The 26268-nt window shown below is 45.0% G+C and overlaps 1 protein-coding gene across 4 annotated transcripts in view; it reads right to left on the bottom strand.

Annotated features, from left to right (window-relative positions):
- The window catches only part of LOC147438542 (protein PHR1-LIKE 2-like), a 52875-nt gene that overhangs the window by 12240 nt on the left and 14367 nt on the right, over window positions 1-26268 (bottom strand). For all 4 annotated transcript variants that reach the window (XM_086484636.1, XM_086484637.1, XM_086484635.1 and 1 more), the window contains 4 exons: window positions 16915-16991; window positions 16765-16822; window positions 16556-16616; window positions 16395-16464 (listed from right to left, as the gene is read on the bottom strand). In XM_086484636.1, coding sequence (XP_086340762.1) covers window positions 16395-16464; window positions 16556-16616; window positions 16765-16822; window positions 16915-16991 — 266 coding nt within the window. The remainder of the gene's footprint in view (window positions 1-16394; window positions 16465-16555; window positions 16617-16764; window positions 16823-16914; window positions 16992-26268) is intronic.

The raw sequence follows: 26268 nt of genomic DNA, 5'->3' as shown, positions 1-26268 counted from the left end.
GAATCAGCCCCTTTTCTAACAGCTCATGTACTTGGCCCATTATCTCTTTCTGCTGAGCCGCACTAACCCTGTACGGAGGCTTATTTGGTGGGCTACTGCCTGGCACCAAATCTATCGTCGGGTCTCTCTGGCGGTAATTGAGACGGTAATGAATCGGAAAAACAGTCACTATACTGTTGTAAAAACATTGACCTTTCTTTATCTAGCACAGATAAATTTGATTCATCACAATCTGACACTTCACGTGCAAAAACCAAGTACGCAGAAAGATGCTTTTTCATTATAGAAGTAATAGCAGAAGCTGATTCAGTGAGAATAGACTCCCCTTTAAGCTTTACATCCAGAATGTGAGTCTTTCCCCTGCTCTGTACAGTGATCTTTTTGTTGTAGGCATCCATGATTCCCTGTACACGAAACAACCAAGGAATACCTAACAACACATCACATCCGTCCAGTGGCATGATGTAAAATTCTTCAGCATCTACATAGGACTGAATATGTAGGCGCAACTTTCCAATGATGGGTGTCACAGCCTCTGTATGGCCAGGACATGCCAAACCTGCCTCTGCTGTATACCCCATCTCTTCAGGTCTGATTCCCAACTTTGAAGCCAATTCTGGGGAAATAAAGTTGGCTTTGGCACCTGGATCAAAGAAGATAAGCATTGTTTGATCCCTGACCTTTCCCCATGCTCTGCAAAGCTCACTTGCATCTGAATTTGGCTTGTCACCCACCATATCTGGCACTAGACCAGTGATGGGCTTCTTTCCTTTCCTGTCCTTCTTGTCTTCAGAATCAGCTGGCCTTTTCTTTGTAGGACAATTGTAAGCAATATGGCCAGGCTGCTGTAACTAAGTCAGACTTTGTAAATAATTAATTTATTTACGAGAAAAGAATTATCTAATTAGTTGTGTGCACACCAGAATAGACCTAGCAGTTCCAAGGCCTCAGGTGAGCCTAAATGCGGGCTAGAACACCTCAGAGGGACCTTAGCAGAAATTACCCTGAAGCCCTAGTGATTGGGAAATCGGGTCTTCAGAAAGGGGTAAGCAGTAGCCTCAGATTTAAGGCTCAGAAAAATACGCGCGTCAGTACAAGCACATGAATGAGATGGGGTCCTTAGAACAGTGACCCTAAGGCTAATAAAGCTAATAAAGCCTTAGGGTAAGTTTCGTTAAATTAAATTTAAGGGTCCGTGCCCGGGCGGGCGGCCAGACAAGTGTGAACAGGTAAAGGCGGTGCAGTGCCGGTGCGGCATAGCGCCGACAGACCTTTGGTGTTCTCATAAAAGAATCATTGGTAGCAGTTGTTAGTTAATTGCACATTTTTTAATTAATGAGCTAGAAGTTTTTAAAGTCAAAAGTTGAATGGTTTTTAAGTTTTTAAAGTAAGTGTGCCAAGTGGCACACTTACCAATGCAAACTAACTCTCTCACTCTCACTCTCACCCTCTCTCTCTTCCTAGCGCCCCCTCTCCCTGATGGCTATTTAGGAGCCCCCCCTCCCCCATTTTCAGGGCTGGCAGTGCACCTGCCCCCCCTAATGTGAGCGTGCTCTACGCGGTGGAGCCCTCCATTGAAGCTTGAGAGCAGCCCCTTGCGACATATGTGGTAGCCTTGTGCTCCCATTGTCAAGAACAAGGGATCTCACAGTCATAGACACCTTCTGGTGAAGTTTCATCGCGAGAAGCTGCCGTAGACGCTCTCTTAGCAGAGTGCGGCTGCTGTAATTCTCTGTTTTCAGCCCCTAATCACCTCGATTAGGGCTGTTTTCAGCAAATCAGCCATAGAAATTCTCTTCTCTTTCCTTATCCTAAGTCTACACCAAGTTTGGCGCGATTCCATCGCGAAGAAGACCTCTGTTTCGGCGTAGGGGTGTGCACAGGTAAGAATTTCAGGTTATGTACAGAAAATTACAGCAAGCATGTGCGTGTGCATTTTGCTTGTTTTCTCTTTTGTGTTCGATGCATGAATGAATGAGCATGAAGGCAATACATAACGGAAGATGGACTCTCCTCTGTGAGAGCTTCCGATGAGCTGTTTTGGAAGATAGACTCTCTTTTCGAGAGCTTCCAACCAGTCTCGCAGAAGATGGGAAATCCCCTAAGCAGAAAGAAAGTGGAAACACTTTCTCAGTCAGTAGTCAGAACAGAGCAGAAGAAAGAATAGAGGACGGGCGTATGCCCCGTTCCTGTGCTTGTAAAGATTCTCCCTTAGTAATAAAGATATTCTCTTTATGGGGGGGGACCAGCCCATCTTCCGGTCCCCAATGAAGTGTCAAGTTTTCTCGCTCCCTCTAATTCTCTTGAGTATTTGAAGTGCAATTAAACGTCAGTTTACGCTTCCGTATTTTTGTGACAGTGGTATCAGAGCAAGGTCCTCTCTCTCTTCCTGAAGGGATTGACGACTCTTGGCAGACTGCAGAAATGGAAGGACGCGAGATAGAGTTCTCTCTCCTTCAACAGCAGGTGGAAGAGTTGCAGAAAGCTCTCTCCCATCCAGAAGTCCAAAAGATTCTCCATACTCTTGAAAAAGGGAAGGAGAAAATGCCGATGGGGTCGGGAGAAATTCCGCAGAACCCAAAGGCGCCACAACCAAGAAAAGATCCTTTGATTGGAACTTCCCGCATGCACGAGAGGCAAAAGAAATCTCCAGAACGTCATGTGCGGTTTAATCCAAAAGTTCAAGAGCAGGATCCCCCTGATTCTCCTCAGTTCTCTTTCATGAAGGATCTGGAAGACATAGTTTCTCCGGAAGACATGTTTCTGGACGATCCGTCGCAGCAAGAAGTACATTCAAGGGAAAGGACTGCTGTCCCCAAGGAGTCTAAGCATCGAAAGAAGGAGCACCATAAGAAGAAGCACCACAGGCAGAAAACATTCAAGTCGGGAGATAAAGATGTGAAATTCGACACCTACAATGGACGGCGTGATAATGACAAAGCTTTGGCTTTCATCCGCCAATTTGAAGTTGCATTTGCTGAAGGGAATTTTAAAGAAAGATCCAAGCTTCGCCATGTTAGTTTGTACCTGAAAGGCACCGCAAGCAATTGGTGGTTAACCCTTATCCTGGAAGAGCGCAAACCCCAAGATTGGACCGCTTTCAAGAAGGAGTTCTACGCACAGTTCCTTCCTCCAGACTATGAGGAAGAGGTAAAGAAAGAATGGGATCGACTTTCACAGTCAGAGAACGAAACTGTTCCACGCTATGTGGATAGGTTTTGGGACGTTCTCTTGAAAGTCACTCCATTCAAGAAGATTGACGATTCGGAGAAGATGCGCAAGTTTGAAGCAGGTTTGCATGAAGCCTTGCAAAAGGCTATGAAGCTTTACCCTCGAGGTAACTTGCAGATACTTATGGAATCAGCCCGCATAGCTGATGGAATACATGACAAGGGTACTCCAAGGAAGATGGAGCAAAGCACTTACCATGCCAAGCAGAAGGCTCTCCATGAGCAACCTACCTCTTCTACTTCTTCTCAAAAGAAGAAAAGAACCGCCTCCAAAGCAGAAGCAAAGCCAAATCAGCCCAAGAAAGGGAGATATCTCTCTCCTGCTGAGTTGCGAACCTACATTAGTGAAGGAAGATGCTTCAAGTGCGGACAAGTTGGTCATATGAAGGGTGACTGTCCAACCAAACCTCCACAACCACCCTCCTCCAATGCAGTCCCAGATGTACAGAGAAATACAACCAAGGATGGAAAAGAAAGAGCTCTTCTCAAAGCATGGGGTAGTATCAACAACCAGCGGGCTCTTATTTTGTTTGACCCTGGTAGTACAGACAACTTCATCTCTACTCAGCTAGCTGACGACCTGAACTTGCAGCCCAATCGTTTTGGAGTCTCTATTCAAGCGCAATCTGCTTTCAAAGGGCAGAACTCAAACTCTACCCCAATCATAGGGAAGTTGAATCTAAAGGTCGACGACTACAAGGATCAAGAGTCTTTTTTACTAGCTTCACTTGAAGGATGCGATGTTATCTTGGGAATGCCTTGGCACTACAAGATGCATCCCATTCCTGACTATGTTCAGAAAACCTTATCTTTTGCTCATAAAGGAAAGGAGTATCTTGTACTTGCAGATGCAGGTGATTGGCGTATTCCTATCGCCAACCACATTGCCATCAAGAAAGAAATGAAAAAGTGTGTTTCAGCGTACTTGATTTTTGCAAGAGAGAGAGATGTGTCTGTTTCACAACTTTCTTCCTCTTTAGAGCAAAAAAGACTTAAGTTAATAGAAAGATATAAAGATTGTTTTGCAGATGAACTTCCAAATGAACTCCCACCTTCGCGACCTGAGGATCATACCATTGATTTGATCCCAGGAAGTTCTCCTCCAAATCAGCCCCCTTATCGAGTTAGTCTAATGCAGCAAGAAGAAATTCTCAAGAACTTTTGGAGAAGCTTAATAAGGCCTAGTACTTCTCCATATTGTTCACCTGTCTTGCTAGTACAGAAAAAGGATGGCACATTCCGCATGTGCATAGACTATAGATCTCTAAACAAGATCACAATCAAGAATCGATTTCCAATCCCTCGGATTGACGACATTCTTGACAAGTTACAAGGAGCAAGTGTCTTTAGTCGTATAGACTTGAAGAGCGGTTATCATCAAATCCGCATAGCTCCTCAGGATGTGCATAAGACTTCATTTAGAACAACCTTCGGGTTGTATGAATTCTTAGTGATGCCTTTTGGACTCACTAATGCACCAGCTACATTCAACAGAATGATGGATAGAATCTTCCACTCATATAGAAGTTTTACAGGCGTTTTCTTTGATGACGTCTTAATCTTCTCAACGACGGAAGACGAACACTATAAGCATCTCGCCTTAGTGTTTGAAGAATTACGCAAACACAAATTATTTGTGAATGCTAAGAAGAGTGAGTTCTTTTTAAAAGAAATCCACTATTTGGGCCATATAGTATCTCACAACCAGGTGAGAATGGACCCTGAAAAGATTCAAGCAGTTGTAGAATGGCCTACGCCAACTACAGTACATGATGTACGAAGTTTCCTTGGCCTCTGTTCTTATTATCGGCGTTTCATTCGAGCTTTTGCCGCGATAGCAAGTCCCCTCCATGACCTGACAAAGAAGCGGATTCCATTCCATTGGGGGTCTGGACAAAAACAAGCTTTCGAAAAGCTTAAGTATCTACTCAGTCACGGACCTGTTCTCACCGTCCCTGATCTTCGCAAACCTTTCGAGGTATACTGCGATGCATCTGGAGATTGTGTAGGAGCAGTTCTGAACCAAGAGGGTCACGCGATAGCCTATGAAAGTAGGCGCCTTAAAGATGCAGAGTTGCATGCCTCCATATACGAAAAAGAGCTACTGGCAGTAATTCATGCTCTTTCCATTTGGAAACACTATCTATTAGGAGCTGATTTTATTATCAAGACAGATCATCAAAGTCTTCGCTACTTTCTCACACAGAGAAAGTTATCAGAAAAGCAGATGAGATGGCCAAACTTTCTTTCAATGTTTCATTTTCAGATTTTACACACGTCTGGAACAAAGAATGCAGTTGCAGATGCTCTCTCCAGGCGTCCAAAGATCAATGCACTAACAACAATTTATCATGAGGAACTAGAATCTCTCAGCGAGATGTATCCTCAAGATCCAGACTTTGCCACAATTTGGGCAGATCTTCAAGCTGGTCACTCAAAGCCACCTTATTCTATCAGAGATAATACACTCTATCGTCAACAAGCAATATGCATAGCTCAGCCCTTACGACAAAAGGTGATGGATGAAGCACATAATTCTCCTTATGCCGGGCATCGGGGAATTGCTTCCACCACTAGTGCCCTCGAAAGGTATTTCTTTTGGCCAACACTCCGTGCGGACATTGAAAAACATGTACGTGAGTGTTTAGTATGCCAAAAAGTGAAATATGACAGACATAAAGTTTATGGCAAGCTTCAACCGCTCCCTGTGCCTAACACGCCATGGGAAAGTATTGCCATGGATTTTATTACGGATCTTCCTCGATCCAAGAATGGAAATGATGCAATCTGGACTATAGTAGACAGATTCAGTAAGCAAGCCCATTTCCTTCCAGTAAAGAAGACGATCAAAGCTGATCACATGGCTAGAATATTTCTAGCTCAGATTTTTAAACACCATGGATTGGCAAAGACTATTGTGAGCGACAGAGATCCCCGCATGACTAGTCTATTTTGGCAGGCATTGTTTGAAAACTTGGGAACTAAGCTTGATTTTTCATCAGCTTATCATCCTCAAACAGATGGTCAAAGCGAAATCGCTAATGCCACTGTTTTAGATCTCCTCAAGTGCTATGTTTCGGAACGACAATCCGAATGGGAACAGTACTTACCGATAGTTGAGTTTGCGTATAATAATACCATACATTCCTCAACTGGTAAAGCTCCCTTTGAAATTATTTATGGGAAGCCACTCTTACTTCCTATTATGGTGACCAAAGAAAACATCTTCGCCGCAGATGAATTTGTGCGCAATATTGATATTGCCCATCAACAAGTAAAGCAAGCGATTCTTCGAACTCAAGAGCAACAGAAGAGAAAAGCAGACAAGCACAGAAGGAATCTCAATCTTGAAAAAGGACAATATGTCCTGCTTCGGTTTGAGAAAGCTAGATTGAAAAAGCGGGTCGGCAAAGGGAAAGTTGTCAAACTTTCCCATAGATTTTACGGCCCTTTCAAAATTACAGATAAAGTCAATGATGTGACTTTCAGATTGGATTTGCCTTCTAACTGGCGCATCCACAATGCTTTTCATGTCAGTCTCCTCCGACCATATGTTGGACCTCCTCCAGTGACGCCCGTACAAGAAGATCCTCCAGAAATCGAAGAGACTGAGGAAATCCTTCAACCTGAACAGATAATACACCACTCGGAGAGACAACTCAAGTCGGGGAGTCTACATCGAAAGTATTTAGTTAAGTTCAAGAATTACACTCCTTTAGATGCAAAGTGGATGACTGAGTCCGATCTCAAGGACTACCCTGACATCTTGCACAGTTATGTTGACGCTCTACAGTTGAGGTCAACTGTTTAAAACCAAGAGGGATGTAACTAAGTCAGACTTTGTAAATAATTAATTTATTTACGAGAAAAGAATTATCTAATTAGTTGTGTGCACACCAGAATAGACCTAGCAGTTCCAAGGCCTCAGGTGAGCCTAAATGCGGGCTAGAACACCTCAGAGGGACCTTAGCAGAAATTACCCTGAAGCCCTAGTGATTGGGAAATCGGGTCTTCAGAAAGGGGTAAGCAGTAGCCTCAGATTTAAGGCTCAGAAAAATACGCGCGTCAATACAAGCACATGAATGAGATGGGGTCCTTAGAACAGTGACCCTAAGGCTAATAAAGCTAATAAAGCCTTAGGGTAAGTTTCGTTAAATTAAATTTAAGGGTCCGTGCCCGGGCGGGCGGCCAGACAAGTGTGAACAGGTAAAGGCGGTGCAGTGCCGGTGCGGCATAGCGCCGACAGACCTTTGGTGTTCTCATAAAAGAATCATTGGTAGCAGTTGTTAGTTAATTGCACATTTTTTAATTAATGAGCTAGAAGTTTTTAAAGTCAAAAGTTGAATGGTTTTTAAGTTTTTAAAGTAAGTGTGCCAAGTGGCACACTTACCAATGCAAACTAACTCTCTCACTCTCACTCTCACCCTCTCTCTCTTCCTAGCGCCCCCTCTCCCTGATGGCTATTTAGGAGCCCCCCCTCCCCCATTTTCAGGGCTGGCAGTGCACCTACCCCCCCTAATGTGAGCGTGCTCTACGCGGTGGAGCCCTCCATTGAAGCTTGAGAGCAGCCCCTTGCGACATATGTGGTAGCCTTGTGCTCCCATTGTCAAGAACAAGGGATCTCACAGTCATAGACACCTTCTGGTGAAGTTTCATCGCGAGAAGCTGCCGTAGACGCTCTCTTAGCAGAGTGCGGCTGCTGTAATTCTCTGTTTTCAGCCCCTAATCACCTCGATTAGGGCTGTTTTCAGCAAATCAGCCATAGAAATTCTCTTCTCTTTCCTTATCCTAAGTCTACACCAAGTTTGGCGCGATTCCATCGCGAAGAAGACCTCTGTTTCGGCGTAGGGGTGTGCACAGGTAAGAATTTCAGGTTATGTACAGAAAATTACAGCAAGCATGTGCGTGTGCATTTTGCTTGTTTTCTCTTTTGTGTTCGATGCATGAATGAATGAGCATGAAGGCAATACATAACGGAAGATGGACTCTCCTCTGTGAGAGCTTCCGATGAGCTGTTTTGGAAGATAGACTCTCTTTTCGAGAGCTTCCAACCAGTCTCGCAGAAGATGGGAAATCCCCTAAGCAGAAAGAAAGTGGAAACACTTTCTCAGTCAGTAGTCAGAACAGAGCAGAAGAAAGAATAGAGGACGGGCGTATGCCCCGTTCCTGTGCTTGTAAAGATTCTCCCTTAGTAATAAAGATATTCTCTTTATGGGGGGGGACCAGCCCATCTTCCGGTCCCCAATGAAGTGTCAAGTTTTCTCGCTCCCTCTAATTCTCTTGAGTATTTGAAGTGCAATTAAACGTCAGTTTACGCTTCCGTATTTTTGTGACAGCTGCTCACAAATAAAGCATTTGTTCTATGACCTCATGACCTTCTTTTGCTCCTCCGACTTGCGAGGAAATCGTCTTTCCCATTTCTTCGCTGGTCCCTTTTCTGATTCAGCCGTAGCTTTGTCTTTCCCTGCATTGGCTGGCTCCTGAGTCCCTTTCGGAGCCTCCTTGGGAGAGGACTCATGATGCTCGAGGGAAAGCCCATGCGGTTGAGCAACTAGCGGTGTCCAATGATCCAAAGCAACTTGCTTTAGCTGGACAGGAACCGTTTGTGAATGGTCAAGGGAGCAATGAACAGGCTATGCGTCAGACCCTTCCATTACCTAATACTTATTCTGGTTATTTTGGAGGTGGTTCAGTGTTTCAAGCTATGGCTGGACCTTCCACAGGTTATATGCCAGGGAATGTGTTCGGGACAATGCAAACAGGCATGGGTAACCCTATGTACGCGAACATGGGTGTCCAACCAAGTTTTCAGGGTGCCTATGGCCAGTTTCGAGTGCCTGGAACACAATTTGATATGGCTGGTTTTTCGCAGCCATACGTACAAAATGCAGATATGACAGGGAAAACAGTTGATGCGAGTGCTGGAATGAACACTCATGGAGCACCCCTGTTACAAGCACCTGTTTATGATAATGTGGCTCCTTTGAGTCAGCCTAAGGATTACAAGGAAGGTGGGCAGGGAGTGAAGTTTGAAACTTTCAGAGGAACTGAGGACCAATTAAAGGCTTTGACCTTCATACAGCAGTTCGATGCAGCTTATGCTGTAGGCAACTTCACGGAATCTTCAAAGATACGCAAGGCTGCCACTTTCTTGAAAGGGAATGAGCTTCAATGGTGGACCGCATTGTTGAACCAAGGTCAAGCCCCAACAACGTGGGTCCAATTCAAACAGCTTTTTGCGCCTGCATGGTTGACAAACACTTTTGAAGTGCATGTGATGACAGAATGGCACGAGTTGAATGCTAAACAGTGTGCGAACTTGGAAGAGTACAATAAACAGTTTTGGGCCGCACTGTTGCCAGTCACCTCTTACAGGTTTGTGCCTTTGTCAGAACAAATTGAGAAGTACTGTTGCGGATTGCCCAAGAAAATCAAGGACTACTGCACAAAGACTACTGTCATGAATATGTTTCAATTGATAGAGAATGCAAGAGTGGCCAACAATCTGTCGAAGGGAGATTCCAATGGATTTAATAGCCACAAGAAAGGGGCCCAAGGCAAACAGTTTTCAGCCAAGGGCAATGTTGCAGCAAAGCCTTCTGAGTCTCCTGCAAAGAAGCCCTCCACTGAAGAAGGTGATAACTCCAAGAAGCAATCTAAATCTTCTTCGCGACGAGGACAAGGACAAAAAAGGCATTTCTCTGGCAAAACTTTTGAAGAAAGGAAAGCTCTTAGGGAGGCCAAGAAATGCTACATTTGTGAACAGGAAGGACACTTTGCAAATGAGTGCCCACAGAAGAAGTCACAGGATAAGGATGACAAGTCAGACCATAAAGGGAAGAAGCCAAATCGAAGTGCAGGACTTGTTCCAGATTTGGTTGGAGACCAGCCAAACACAGATGCCACGGAGCTGTGCAGAGCTTGGAGCAAAGTTAGAGACCAGACAGTGCTGGTTTTCTTTGATCCAGGAGCCCGTGCAAATTTCATGTCACCAAAATTGGCATCAAAGTTGGGCATTCCTGCAGAGGAGATGGGTATGACAGGCGAAGCAGGTTTGGCATGCCCAGGACATTCAGAGCCTGTTACTCCCATTCTCGGAAAGCTTCATCTACACATTCAGAGCTATGTGGATGCGGAAGAATTTCATATTATGCCGCTTGAGGGCTGTGATGTGTTACTGGGTATCCCATGGTGTTACAGGTTGCATGCTATGGTGGATACTTACAACAAAAAGATTACCCTTGTACATAGAGGAAAGACTCATGTCCTTGAAGTAAAGCTTAAAGGCGAGTCTGTTCCAGTTGTTTCTGCTTCTGCTATTTCATCTGTAATAAAGAATCATCTTTCTACGTACTTGATCTTTGCAAAAGAAGTACCTCAAGTTGTATCTAAATTGTCTACCTTAGATAAAGACAGGTCAACTTTTTTGAGTGGTTTCAGTGATTGTTTTTCGGACTCTTTGCCAGGGGAGTTACCTCCTGAGAGACCTGAGGATCATACTATAGATCTTGTGCCAGGTTCTAGTCCACCGTAATTCTTGTTCTGTAAACATCCTTGGTGAAGGAGGTTTCTTGATTGCCAGTTTGATGAATGGTTCTGTGGCTTTCTGCCACTGAGTGTGCACTTCTGCAATGGATTGCTGAGACAAAAATTTTGTAAACTGAGGGTCCTTCGCAAATTTTATCATCTGCTTTGTGCACTCGTCAACCTGCTGTCGACGTTCCATCTCTTGAAGTTCGTACTAAGTAGGCCGAGGTGGCTCGTACTCTTCCTCTGTTAAGTCATTAAAATCTTCTTCGTAATCGCCTTCCGCATCAGCAGATGCAAAAAAGTCGACTGATCCTTCTTGGAATCCATAAGTGTCGCGAAATAAGGATCGGATTTCCCGATAGAAGAGAAATCGGCCACGATCTGATACCACTGTAACAAACTTTGACAGCCCAAGTCAAGATTCTACCGCGACACAACAGAGATTCCTTTAAAACGGTTCTCACAAAAGACTACACGGCCCTGCTGAGTTCGGTGCCAAGAGGTACTGGCCCCAAAGACTTGGGTCCCTTTCGGTATTTCTTTTTTTATTAATCTGTGTGCAAAGTACAAGAGAGTCCGCGGGAACCCACACTCACACTCTGCGTCCAGATGCTCTGAGTAAGAAGCCCAAAAGACTTATTTATTCTTACAAGGGATGCCCAAGAGCAGAGCCCCAAAAAGTTTAAACTCAAAAGCAACTGTAACCCAAAAGCTGCCAAAATCAGCCAGCGTAACTTTCGAAAATCCGTACGTTCTGCCACGTCAGCAACTCAAAAGAAATTGCGGAGAATCTGCCACGCTAGCAATCAGCGGAATTTGCGAGCGTCTGTACAGTTTTCCATGTCAACCTATTGGCGCATTTTACCGAGCCTATCTGCTATGTGTGTGTGTGTGTCTCCGAGGGCCTGCCACGTCACCAGTTTGTGACAAATGGCCTTGATCTTGAGAGCCTGCCACCTTTCCAATATGACCCTGACTCACCCCAAGTTCATCTCTCACGCAGTGAGAGAAACATAGTGCTCTAACAAGATCTCTAGCAACTATATATCAAACAGAGTTGAATCACATCTCCCCTTCAACGGAAGATGTCACACTATAGAGATCATTTCCTTACCATATTAGAGGATGGGTTCGTACAGCAACCACGCTATATGGACATCAACATACCACACAACTCACAAGTGGCGATTGGCCAGCTCAAAGTATCATCACACAGGCTGGAGATAGAGGTGGGGCGAGAGAGTCTGCCGAGTATGCAGAGAGGAGGTGGAGAGCGAGGAGCACTTTGTTTGCAGATGCAGTGCTTATGATGATATTAGAGGCGAATACGAGTCACTCTTCAGAGGGTAACCTACCCTCCGTGAGACCATGCACTCTCAAGATCAGAGACAATTTGGGAGTGACCTGTTGAAGATACAGAGGCACAAAGATCCACTTCTACATCCACCTATAGAGACGCGAGGGGGCCGGGGGGGGGAAACAGTCATAGTTTACAGATTTTTTCCAGAGAACCACACCCCCCCCCCCCCCCCTCCACTCCCAGATCCACCGAGGGGAGTGACTCCCCAGCAGCATGATACGAGCCGGGCCAAACGACACCCACGTGTTACTGGATGTCGGGCCCCACGACTCCACTGCAGACAGATTGAGGAGATCAAGACCCGAGCACATCGAGCAGCTGAGGAGAGACGAGCCCATCTGATGGCTCATCCAATTGCGCTCATCCGAGCAGCCCTTGCTCACGATCCTCCCATGAACCACATGTTACACCCTCCTATTGACACGCGATCAAGCAGCTGAGGAGAGACGAGCCCATATGATGGCTCATCCAATTGCGCTCATCCGAGCAGCCCTTGCTCACGATCCTCCCATGCACCACATTTTACACCCTCCTATTTACACGGGATGGAGCTAGCTAGCTTGATGCATTTGCATGGTTGTACTACCTGAGCATATAGACATGCACATAACCCTAGTACTAGAGCTCCATTTCCCCCATAAATCCCATCACAAACCAAGGTTTCTATCCTTATCCTTATCCTTAATCAATACCAGTTTGGATTGTTTTTTCTTTTCCGATAGATGGAGGACATACACACATGTATACTTGATTTGTCTCATAGGCCAACTTCGGCCTCACATAGACATTAAAACTAACTCTCTCTCTCTCTCTCTCTCTCTCTCTCTCTCTCTCTCTCTCTCTCTCTCTCTCTCTCTCTCTCTCTCTCTCTCTCTCTCTCTCTCTCTCAGAATTTGTAAAGGATGTAAGCCCAACACGCTTTTGATGTTTAGCTTTATCAAGCTAGGTAACAAGGAACCGGTAAGACGCGGTCTCAATGTTCAGAAACAGCGTTGCGCATGGGTCCAGCTCTTGAAACGGAGTCGGGAACGAAACGCCATTCCAGAACGGGGTGTAACTAAAACGGTGACCCGGAACTGGGTGGAACGGCGTCCACAACGGCAGAATGGGCATCCGGAATGGTCACTAAAAAAGTCAAAGTTTTTTTTAACTAGCCATTTGGGGCATATTTGGGGCTGTTTGAAGGGTAGATTTGGGGTTGTTTGGGGGCCAGTGGACCGATGTTTTCATTGGGGAGAGCAACAGAGAGTAGATTAATGAGAGCTTCCACAACCTTGGGATGATTGTAGTAGATGTGTTCGCACGTTCAGTTTCAGGAACCTTGAACAAAGCTGTGGCTTTACGGGGTTCAGATTTGGGGACCCTCGATGGACCACCATGGCAGATCTGGTACCACTGATGGATGGAGATGTATGGAGAGGCCTCTAGTCTCTATGATCTCACGGATGATTAGGGCTAAGGCCTCAATGCCACATGAGATTATTCGAGCCGAGCTAGCTGCCCCCCCTCTCGTGGTCGAGGCCCTTACTAGATCAGTATCCTTCATGCATAATTTATGGGACCTCCCCAGAGATAAATATGCTCGGCTAGCCCTTGAGTCATCCAAACAACTAGCGCTACAGGGGGACACAGCATGTTGGTATGGACAGATGACATCATGGTTTGAGTCACATGGCTTCAACATGGATAGACTGTCTCCGTTCCCGTACTCCTTGGATGCACCCTCCCTATCTCTCACACAAACAAAGATCACTAGACTCGTACGTCAGGATCTGATTAAGCTAGAGACCAGGAGCACATGGATACAACCGACACACGAGTTGGGCACGTAGATGGCTTTCTATACAGAGCATCTTCTCCAACTAACAGAGAATGGATATGTGATCAGACCTGCCTCAATGGATACTCATTCATCCCATGCGATACAATGTGCTATTGGTCAAATGCACACACCATCACATCAGCTAAAGATTGAGATTGGCAAGGTTCTCTCTCTCTCTCTCTCTCTCTCTCTCTCTCTCTCTCTCTCTCTCTCTCTCTCTCTCTCTCTCTCTCTCTCTCTCTCTCTCTCTCTCTCTCATAACAGGTCTTGAGTTCAACTCTCCTCGTCAGATAGATCTTTAAGGTCTCTTGGGATAGTTTCCTACGATGCTAGAACAATCTTCTTCACGGGTGTGTGTGTGTGTGTGTGTGTGTGTGTGGGTGTGTGTGTGCGCTAATAAAAAGAGGAAAATGGTATAACCTTTCTATCACCCAAGTGTGGTAGATTGGTTATGCCATTTCCCTCTTGAATAACAGGTCTTGAGTTCAACTCTCCTCGTCGGATAGATCTTTAAGGTCTCTTGGGATGGTTTCCTACGACGTTAAAACATTCTTCTTCTCGGGTGTGTGTGGGTGTGCGTGGGTGTGGGTGTATGTGTGTGTGTGTGCGCGCGCGCTAATAAAAAGAGGAAAATGGTATAACCTTTCTATCACCCAAGTGTGGTAGATTGGTTATGCCATTTCCCTCTTGAATAACAGGTCTTGAGTTCAACTCTCCTCGTCGGATAGATCTTTAAGGTCTCTTGGGATGGTTTCCTACGACGTTAAAACATTCTTCTTCTCGGGTGTGTGTGGGTGTGCGTGGGTGTGGGTGTACGTGTGTGTGTGTGCGCGCGCGCACTAATAAAAAGAGGAAAATGGTACAACCTTTCTATCACCCAAGTGTGGTAGATTGGTTATGCCATTTCCCTCTTGAATATAACAGGTCTTGACTCTCCTCGTCGATAGATCTTTAAGGTCTCTTGGAATAGTTTCCTACGACGTTAAAACAATCTTCTTATCAGGTGTGTGTGTGGGTGTGGGTGCTAATAAAAAGAGGAAAATGGTATAACCTTTCTATCACCCAAGTGTGGTAGATTGGTTATGCCATTTCCCTCTTGATAACAGGTCTTGAGTTCAACTCTCCTCGTCGGATAGATCTTTAAGGTCTCTTAGGATAGTTTCCTACAACGTTAAAACGATCTTCTTCTTCTTCTTCTTCTTCTTCTTCTTCTCTCTCTCTCTCTCTCTCTCTCTCTCTCTCTCTCTCTCTCTCTCTCTCTCTCTCTCTCTCTGTGTGTGTGTGTGTGTGTGCGCGCGCGCGCGCGTGCCAGATACAGCCAACACACGAGTTGGCCACAAAGATGGCTTTCTATAGAGAGCATCTTCTCGAACTAATAGAGGATGGATATGTGATCAAACCTACCTATATGGATACTCATTCATCCCATGCGATACGATGTGCTATTGGTCAAATGCACACATCATCGCATCAGCTAAAGATTGAGATTGGCTAGGTTCTCTCTCTCTCTCTCTCTCTCTCTCTCTCTCTCTCTCTCTCTCTCTCTCTCTCTCTCTCTCTCTCTCTCTCTCTCTCTCTCTCTCTCTCTCTCTCTCTCTGTGTCTGTGTGTGTGTGTGTGTGTGTGTGTGTGTGTGTGTGTGTGTGTGTGTGTGTGTGTGTGTACCTATAGTAGCCATGAAGTTTCGAAGCACTTTGTATGAAGCGTTTTTATGAAACGAGTTTATGAAATGCCACAATAGAAGTTTCGTCAAAATTTTTGAGTGGCAAGCCATAAATATGTATGCTTAAGAGCTTAACATTCATAACACATGTACACTGTAGCAGACTTGGTCACCCCAAGTCGAGAATCTGACCGCGAGTCGAGAATCTGACCCCTTTCGGGATTTCTTTTTATATTAATTCTTGGCAAAGTACAATGTCCGAGGAACCTCTCTTTGCTCAATGCTCCCAAGCCAATCTAAGAGAGAATGAGGCCCTGGAAATCTTTTTAAAGGCTCTTGGCCTTCCAAAAGCAGTTACATGAAAAGCTTCAGGTCCAAAAGCATCTGGTCTCAATTCCCTAGCGCCAAAAGCACACGGACAGACGATTAAGAGCCTTTCTCTGTGAAGACTCAGCGGTACATGTTGATATATACCATCTTAGCCATCCACAACATTAAATTTCTATCAGCTCCATCATGCAAACTATTGACCAAATACTGCATCCCCACTAACATCCTCAGCGCAGATATGTATTCTCGAAGCATTTGAGCTGTCTATTATCAGCAGTTCGTGCCTCATACCCAATTTGAAGCATACTAACCCAGTGTTTACAACCCCCCATACCACTTACACCCATTTTCACCAAGAGAATGGAAGCAGTTCGAGGAGGGCTCAAAGTCACAACCTGCGGCTCCATGGAAAAAAAAGGAGAACATACAAGTTCACTTGAATTTCGGATCTGCATGATACCTCGAGTTGTTCCTGAAGCTGTTTTTGCAAGTCCATCTGTGCTTTTAGAGCATTGGTTATCTCTGCTCCTCTGCAAAACATGGCAATTGAAATTGTAACAAAAAGCACCAACAGGTATCTTGTTGATGGACATTGAGTTCAGACAAAAAAAGTATGCTCACTCATTTGATTTTTGAGCTCCAAGAGCAGACTTAATCACATGCGCATCCTCTGATGTTCCAGCTGATGAAAACCCAGTCAGAACAACAGATTTAGACAAAAGTGCCGAGTTTTTCAATGAATCACACAAAGTTTGTCGCGGTTGCAACTGTTGGTTAAACAGATTATCAACCTATCCTTATTAGAATAGTGCACAAAGTAACACACCAACCTTCTTTCGTAGCCTCTCTACTTGGATCTTTTTGAGGCTGCTTACTGAGCCTGTACTTCTGTACTCACATCAGCGTGCACTTTAGATCTTCTTCAGGAGAAAAAAAAGAATCAACGGAGGGCTCATGATATATATTTCCAATTTACACACCTGCAGATGACTTTTGAGATGGTATAGGGTAAGCCCTTTTACATTCATTATCTTCATCACCGACTTCGGAGTGGCCTCTATATCAAAGAATCCAAATCATAAACCGGTAAAATAATCATGTCAGTTTCCAACAACACCATGAACACAAGCACAGATGCTTCAAGAAATGCTACAACCACTATATGGCCATTCTAGAATTGTAGGAAAGCCTGTCTAAACTTTATATTTGCGATGCAAAAGTACACACCTCTGCAGTCTGCACAGCGTGGCAGCAATTGCGCACAAAGCATAAAGCACAGGTGAACGGTTACAGCCCCCCCCCCCCCCCCCCCCCCCACACACACACAGACGTACGATGAGCAGCTCAACACAACGTGTAACCTCTATAGCGTACGATTTCATTAATTTGTAATGTGAGGAGGATTTTAACCAGAAGCAGAGAGACAGCTTCAAGCAGAGGGCTTGCTTGCTTGCTTAGCTTAAGCAAGGGACCTCCTTGACCAAGGGGTCTCCTTATCGAGCAAAGGCAAGCTTTCTGCAGTTCCAGGCTTTCATTCCCGTGCACACTTCCTCATGCTCACGTATGATAGAGGGAGGTCACTTCAATCGAACACTCGCATGAAATCAAGCAAGAGATGGCAAAGGACGATAGGATGACGAGGGATGAGGTTGACAAGGACGTCAAGCAAGCCATTTTGGCACACAAGAAAGAGACGGATAGTGGGAGCCGAATATATTAAGGCGCAAGTGCTCATCATCCAAGTGGAGGAGGAGAAGAAGGCAGGGGAAGGAAAACTCTTCATTGGTAGAGGTACTCACCCACACCAAGAAGCAGGTATAAGAAGTGGACCAATGGATCCAAGTGGCCAAAAAAGGTAAACATGAAACCCCTACTCCCACCTCTATCATCAACATGACAATGACAAAGAGCAAAGGAGGAAAGCACGCGCTTTACATGTACGAGTCACTGGTGTCAAAGACGCCAACAATGTGGAAGAGGAAGTGAAAAGCCTCTATTCATGTATGGGAATCATGGAGCCAAGGCCCAAAACACACCGGAGTATGGAGTGTCACAAACAGCTGACGTGTGGACCAAGGAAACCAAGAGGGTTAGGACTCCCTGAGCCTAACCCTAGCCAACCTGCAAATCTCGGCCGAGAGGCCTAAACTATAATAGGAGCAGCAAAAGAAGAAGTCCTCACCAACTTACAGATTCCTGTTGAGTAGCCAAAAGATACGAAAGGGGATCGGATGTAAAAATCCTAACCCAACCCAACCTATAGGAACCGGACGAGGAGCCTAACCTTAAAAAAGCGCGCGTGCACACACACTGCACAGTTTGCATAAAAACTGTTGATCTAGCATGTTGTATGAAATTCCGCGATTTGCGTTGCAGGCTGATGACATGGCAACGCTGTACGGAAAGCCCTTTGGGCACTAGGTGGTGCCGTCCCGTTACAGTGGTATTAGAGCTTCAGTCATGTGTTTTTCTGAAAGTATACCGGTCCTTCAAAAACAGACAGAGCAAGTTGGAGTTTCTTGATTCTACAGTGTACCTGCAAATTCTCCTCGACGAGCTTCGCAATATTTTCTTGAAGCATCCTTTGCAAAATCTCCCGGTTCCGCAAAGCTACTTGAATTACATGTTGCCTCCTCTGTTGCCTAAAAATGTTCCTCCTCCTCTAGCACCAGAAAGCACAAGGACTTCAAACCGACAACCTAGTCACTCCTTGATTCCGATCAGGGGAGTTTTCAAGAACATGGTTCAATCACCTCATCTCTACCTAGTGCAACCGTCCCTTCCACCGCCCTTGCCACCACCTCAGCCGCAGTAGGAGGCCTCACAGATAAAATCCCCATGCAAAAGGTGACTTCCCCAGCGCATATGAACACTTTCCCAAACCAGGCAAGACTCTGCAACACGGTGAATTTTCTGTTTTCGCCTCGAAATTGCATCAGATCACCCATACAGCGATCCCATCGCTTCCTTGAAGCTCTTGGGGGTATTAGGAATCAATTAGGGTCAAAACCCTAAACCTGCAAAAATACACAGCAGGCTGTATTTTACTGTTTTGGGCTCCATTTCGCGTGCCGGTCGAATCCGTGGCAAGCCCTCGTACTCCCGCACCTGTAGGGCTACTTGCCCTTTAAATCCGACGAGATTTCTCGTGTGAAATCTCTCCAGATTCACCTGTACCTACGAGGGATTAGCAATTAGCTAATCCAGTACCTGGACAAGAGGCTCTTGCCTCGGCATACACGCATGAACCCACACAATTGTACATACAGATGGAAAGCCCTTGAGCTAAGGATTACAATTCTGTATTCAAAGGGGGAGAGAGGTGCATGAGAGAGGAATCATCGTGCTACATAAGACAAGGGAGAAGGCAAGCTTTCCATTAAAGCTGTCATCACCTGCACCCACTGCTCACACACTCTTGAGTTCACTTCTCTAGTCAAAAATCAGCCCCCTCTCTCAAAATGGGCGCCCCCTCTTGGGATGAGCCTAGCAAGTGCAATCGGAGCCACCATGTGTCTAGTTTGCCTCTTTTAAGTTAATTCCTAGTACCCACCAACTTATAAAGTGTAGCAAGGAGCCTAAATGACTCTAAACTGAGCCTAGACACCCTTTTACTGCTCAGATTTCAGTGTCGACTCTCTCGACCATCTCGTGGCCACCTGCCCTTCCCGACTACGGCTGAAACTCTCGGCCATCGGCCATTTCACACTAGCCACACAATGTCTGGCCATTTGTGACTTCAAAAAGAGGGTCCCTAAAATTAAAGAAAAATCAAGGGAAAGAAACCAACAACTAAGTTTAGTGCTTTCCACAGCCTCATGACAGATACAGAGTGAAGAGACGGATGTAGGCTATTCCATGCGGGACGACTATTTGATGCAGAATACGATGTATGTTACACAGCCTTTGAGGGAAAAGGTTTTGACAGAGTGCCATCGTCCACCTTTTTTGGGCCACCGCGGCATACATACCACTTTGAAGGGTGTTGAACGTTACTTTTATTGGCCGAGGCTCAAAAACGATGTGGACAAGTTTGTTTGCAGTTGCTTGGTATGCCAAAATGTCACGTGACACATCCAACCCTATGTGTCCGTGGACAAGCTCCAGCATGATCAGGGTTCAGTCAATCCAGTCAAGTCTAGATTAGAAGTGATCTGGCACTTTTGTAAGTCTATTCGTACACCGTGCATGCCCAGTCACTTAGCATAGATGCATATCCTCTAGTTGCACACAGCATGATCATCGATATTCCCATCAGAATCCATTAGAATCAATTAGGGGATTTCTCCAGTGATTTTAGCCTATTTTTCCTATTTTTGACATTTTTCACTTATTAATTTAAGTGACTTCCCAGCAAAAGTAGGTAGTGCAATTTTGCTAAGTTTGCATATAAGCAAACCCAAGTTAGCACTAAATGGCAGAAGAGGCAGCACGAGCTTCCCGCTCAACAGGCATCTTCTCAACAAGAACCCCTCAAGCACCTTCCCGCACCAACACCTAGCCCTAGCGTTTTGGTTTTTCCTCTCATCCCTGCCGTTTTTGCATATCCTCAGCACCTCCCACAATTCCTTGGCGTTTTCAGCTTGCATCATCTCCACAGTCCCAGATTTGACTAGCGTTTTTGCAAACGCTACCCCATTCTGCCAGCGTTTCCATTTTCAGCCATAAATGGAGCAAATGGACGGCATTTTCAGCATGCATGATTTGCATCAGATTTAGCCATAAAGACTTGCAGATATCCCCATTTTCAGCCCTCGAAAACGCAGCCAAAACAGAGATTTTCAGCCACCGAAACAGTCCCGAAATTCAGCAATTAGAAGACAGATTTCAGCCCTAAAGTCGTCGTCGTCATCACCGTCGTCGTCATCGGCATAGTCACAGATTCCATCAGTCCATTGCATCGTCATTGTACCACTTTGTGCAATCAAAAGTAGACCACTCTCACCGACGAGAGTGGGGCCTTCGGAGGAGGGTTTTACAACGTCTCTGGTGTCGTATCTCTCTTCTCTCTCTATCTCTCAGTCTCATACACGCACGCACAGTGTCCATTCACTTTGTTTGTGATCATAGCACTTTCCATTAAGAGCGGAAAGCTCTCCCTTCCATAAGAACTAAAAGGAACCTTGAGCACAGTTCGGAGCACTCATCTTGAGCAAAGCGCAAACAATCACTCCGCTGCACCTAACATTGGTATCAGAGCTTTGGCAGTGTTCTATACCACTCAAGGAAAGAACCACAAGAATCACAAGAATTTTTTTGCTTGTTGAGGTCGCACGAACCCACGTTCGCTTGGGCGTGTCGATTCCTAATCGTGTTTTTTGAAGAGTGACAGGAATCCCAAGAAAGAAGGGCTTGTCCAACCTCCCCTTGTGTCTCTTTTCACTCATTGAGAGCGGACCATGCACTTAGCGGCCAGCCAATCGACGTGAGGTGGGAAAAAGCAACCTTGGTGTGAGCGCAAGGCCGCCAAGGGGTGCGCCCGCAGAAAGGAGAAGAACTCGGGTGAAGAGAAGATCCTTCTCGAACACGATTTGCAAGAGAAAAAAAACCCTCAAGAACCTCAAGAACCCCAAGAACCAAAGTTCCTCGTGAACTTAAGAACCCACAAGAACCCACGACTTCAGAATGGTCATCACTCCAAGCGGAATGAATACTTCGCTTAGAGGTGGTGAGCATGAGAGAGGCGAAGAAGAATTTTTCCCACCAGGTGGTTTTTCGGACCCTCCCCCTTCCCCATCTACGACAAAGATTGCACTAACTCCTATGGAGGAGTTAAAGCACTTGTTTATGGAAAGGAAGTTAGAACGCGAAGAAAGAAAAGCAGAAAGAAAAGCAGAAAGAAAGGCCTACGAAGAACGAAGGGCAACCATAGATCGTGACTACAAAGAAGAAATGGCAGCCATAAAGCGTCAGTACGACTTGGAAGAAAAAGAAAGTCAAGCCAAATTTGATCGCGAGAACAAAGCAACACAAGCAGAATTTGATCGCCAGAACATAGCCCTCAAAAAAAAGAGCGACCAACACATGAAAGAGTTCTTGCGACTCTTTTCTCAAGTTCAAGCACAGATGCAAGAGATCCAGGAAAAGGAGACTCTCCGTCTCTTCTTCTCCAAAGCATGACACACAGGATTTGCATGATTATGAGAAGCATGATGAATTGAATGACAATGATTTGCATGATGATTTGAATGACAAGCATGATGATTTGGATGACAAAGATAAGCATGATGATTTGAATGATATTGCTAAGCATGATGATTTGGATGCCAATGACAAGCATGATGATTTGCATGATCAAGATGTGATTTCTCACAAGCCTGATGAGTTGTATGAAGATGATATGATTGTTCACAAGGATGATGTGTTAGTAGATGCTTTTTCTAGCGAAGCTAACCTCGTTGCAGATTCGATCAATCACGCAGAACCGATCTTGGCTTTCGAGTCGAGGTCCAAAGAACCCCCACAGGACGAATCGATCATTCAGGAAGCACCGATCTTGGCTCTCAAGCCTAGGTCCAAAGAACCCTTACAGGAAGTATTATGTGTTCGCATGATTGATACGCACGCATTGTTCGAGTGTTTCATTCGTGATCGTTTCCTGTATTTTAGTCAGCGTCTTTATGTGATCCCTTTTCCTAGGCATGACATATTGTACATTGAGCACGTTTCACTCATGAATGAGCACGAATGTATGCAGATTTTTCATGAAAAGCTGAAAAGTATGCCTTCACATTCCATGTCTCTTCCTTGGCATGACACATTCGTAGAACAAGCACATGAAAGTATGAGCACCAAGCGTGGGCATTTCCATTGTGTTTTGCCACAGTTGATTGCTCTAGATCAATGGAGAGAGATTGGATCTCATTGTTTGCATGTATGTGGTGAACGGTTTAGCACTCCATCTATTGGTTCATTTACATTGCATGCACAGGCTTTGAGGAAGACACGATTTTTTCCATTCACTTTACATGGAATAGGTATGTTCATGGTTTTGTGTTGGAAATGGTTTCAGGAATTTTCAGCCATGGAGATTCTTGAAGAAGAAAGAAGCATGACTCTCGACGAAGTTGAAGCAAGGAAGGAAACTCAGAAGACTTTGTGTCGCTTTCGGCGCCGCCCAAAGAAGCAAGCATTGCAGACCTTTATGAAGTTCAAGTACCGCACGACCCACACATCACAATGGGCCGGCGAAGAGTCCCTTCCAGAATTCCGGATGCTATTGGCGATCTCCCTCGACGCCATACAGTTCGGTACCAGTACCTCACTTTAAAAAGGAGGGGATGTCACGGTGACACATCCAACCCTATGTGTCCGTGGACAAGCTACAGCATGATCAGGGTTCAGTCAATCCAGTCAAGTCTAGATTAGAAGTGATCCGGCACTATTGTGAGTCTATTCGTAGACCATGCATGCCCAATCACTTAGCATAGATGCATATCCTCTAGTTGCACCCAACATGATCATCAGTATTCCCATCAGAATCCATTAGAATCAATTAGGGGATTTTTCCAGTGATTTTAGCCTATTTTTCCTATTTTTGAAATTTTTCACTTATTAATTTAAGTGAGTCCCCAACAAAAGTAGGTAGTGCAATTTTGCTAAGTTTGTATATAAGCAAACCCAAGTTAGCACTAAATGGCAGAAGAGCCAACAGGAGCTTTCCGCTCAACAGGCATCTTCTCAACAAGAACCCCTCAAGCACCTTCCCGCACCAACACCTAGCCCTAGCGTTTTGGTTTTTCCTCTCATCCCTGCCGTTTTTGCATATCCTCAGCACCTCCCACAGTTCCCTGGCGTTTTCAGCTTGCATCATCGCCACAGTCCCAAATTTGACTAGCGTTTTTGCAAACGCTACCCCATTCTGCCAGCGTTTCCATTTTCAGCCATAAATGGAGCAAATGGACAGCGTTTTCAGCATGCATGATTTGCATCAGATTCAGCCATAAAGACTTGCAGATATCCCCATTTTCAGCCCTCGAAAACGCAGCCAAAACAGAGATTTCCAGCCACCGAAACAGTCCCGAAATTCAGCAATTAGAAGACACAGATTTCAGCCCTAAAGTCGTAATCGTCATCACCGTCGTCGTCATCGGCATAGTCACAGATTGCATCAGTCCATTGCATCGTCATTGTACCACTTTGCGCAATCAAATGTAGACCACTCTCGCCGACGAGAGTGGGGCCTTCGGAGGAGGGTTTTACAACGTCTCTGGTGTCGTATCTCTCTTCTCTCTCTATCTCTCAGTCTCATACACGCACGCACAGTGTCCATTCACTTTGTTTGTGATCATAGCACTTTCCATTAAGAGCGGAAGGCTCTCCCTTCCATAAGAACTAAAAGGAACCTTGAGCACAGTTCGGAGCACTCATCTTGAGCAAAGAGCAAACAATCATTCCGCTACACCTAACACAAAAGGTCAAGTTTGACAGGCATAAGACACCACAACTTTTACAGCCTTTATCCATACCCTCTCGCCCATGGCATAGCGTTGCTATGGATTTCATTTTTGATCTTCCCAAGACCCAAAGTGGGCATGATGAGATCTGGACAATCATTGACAGATTTAGCAAGCAGGCTCACTTCATTCCGCTAAAGAAGACAGTTAAGCCTAACCATTTGGCAAGACTATTCGTCTCACGAATTTTTCGGTTACATGGCAGGCCCGAGTCTATAGTATCGGACAGAGATCCTTGATTCACGAGTTTGTTTTAGCGGGCAATTTGGGAGAACATTGGCACGCGGTTGCAGTTCTCATCCTTATTCCACCCACAAACAGATTGGCAATCTGAGATAGCCAATTCAGTGGTTTTGGATTTATTACATTTCACATCAGAAAAAGTACTTGCCCTCGGTGGAATTTGACTACAACAACACGGTTCATTCATCGACAAGGAAGGCACCATTTGAAGTAATCGAGGGTTGCTAAGAAGGTTCCTTCATTTCTAAGCACCAAAAGATACGATTTTTGAAGCACATCAGTATACAAGAGATTTGGACACTGCTTTTGCCGAGGTTTGTGAGGCTCTTGAGAAGTCTCAAGCACGGCATAGGAAGACAGCTAATAAACATCGATGAGACTTGCAGTTGAAGGAAGATAATTGGGTGCTTTTACAATTTGAGAAGGCACGCCTCAGGAAAAGAAAGGGAAAGGAGCGGCTTTTTCCCAAGCTAAGTATGAGACATTATGGCTCTTTACAGATTCAAGAAAAGATAAATCCTTCAGACTGAAGTTGCTAGATACTTGGAAGATTCACAATGCATTTCGTGTAAGTCTCTTGAAACCTTTCAAGGTGAAGTGCCAGTCGACAAGGAGCCTGACGAGCAACCTGAAGTAGAAGAGAGCAAGGAGACTCGTTCCTGAACAGATACTAGCTCAAAAGGAAAGGAAAGTGAAAGGTAAAGTAATACGACGGTTCTTGGTGATATTCAAGAGTTATCCGGCATTGGATGCAAAATGAATGGAGGAGGAGGACTTGGCAGATACTCCTCAGATATTGGAACTTACCTTGAGGCTTTCGATCTAGCTGCGTCTATTCCGAGAGACCCCACAGATTAGCAACGTTGAAATTGATGCAGACCGGACTACACAAGAGGGGAGTTACTCCGCTCCTTTGTCACAGATTACCCGGATGGAATAAAGTCACTGATTTTCCTTTGGATTTCATGATACTGATGTGCTTACATTATTCTCCTGTATGACTTTATGAATAAAGAACTTGGACATGGGAATCCCCGAAAATGAATCTGATTTAGAAGTACTCTCTCTCATTTTGTTTGAGTGCAGATTTGAAAGACGAAATAACTGCAGCATTTCAGTCTTGAGATTATGTGGATATGATCGTAATAAGAATTAGTTTATCCGACATCAGTAATGTCCGGTGTGGATCTAGATGTGATTTGCTAAACACATTGCCAGGAATCATGGTCCTAGATCTCAATGGATTCTATGTGATTTGATGATTAGTGATTGTTGTCTTTGTGGAAGTGTTGAATGTGTCGTCTAGTGAGTCGATACTTAAGAGTCAATGTCTACTGAACTGGTTTATGGCTTAAGTCTGTTTTTGCAGGCGTAAACGAGGGCGACTACAATTCTTTCAAGAGGGGGGTATGTCACAAACAGATGATGTGGCAGTCTTGCCCGATGACGTGGACAGTTGTAAAGAGAGAAAGGAGGGCAGCAAAAGAAAAATTCAGCGAAGAAGCCGTTTGCGAAAACGGCTCCTGAAGCGTCACAGGGGTCAGAAAAGGCCACCAAAGACAAGGATTCAACCGAGACTTCTGGAGCGCAGGCAAAGAAACAGAAAAGGAAGCCTTTTGTGCGTAAGTCGCTCAA

The sequence above is a fragment of the Adiantum capillus-veneris genome, chromosome 16 (genome assembly GCF_014529385.1).
Source record: "Adiantum capillus-veneris isolate H3 chromosome 16, ASM1452938v2, whole genome shotgun sequence".
Classification (NCBI taxonomy): domain Eukaryota; kingdom Viridiplantae; phylum Streptophyta; class Polypodiopsida; order Polypodiales; family Pteridaceae; genus Adiantum; species Adiantum capillus-veneris.
This window is presented reverse-complemented; position numbering and strand designations above follow the sequence as displayed.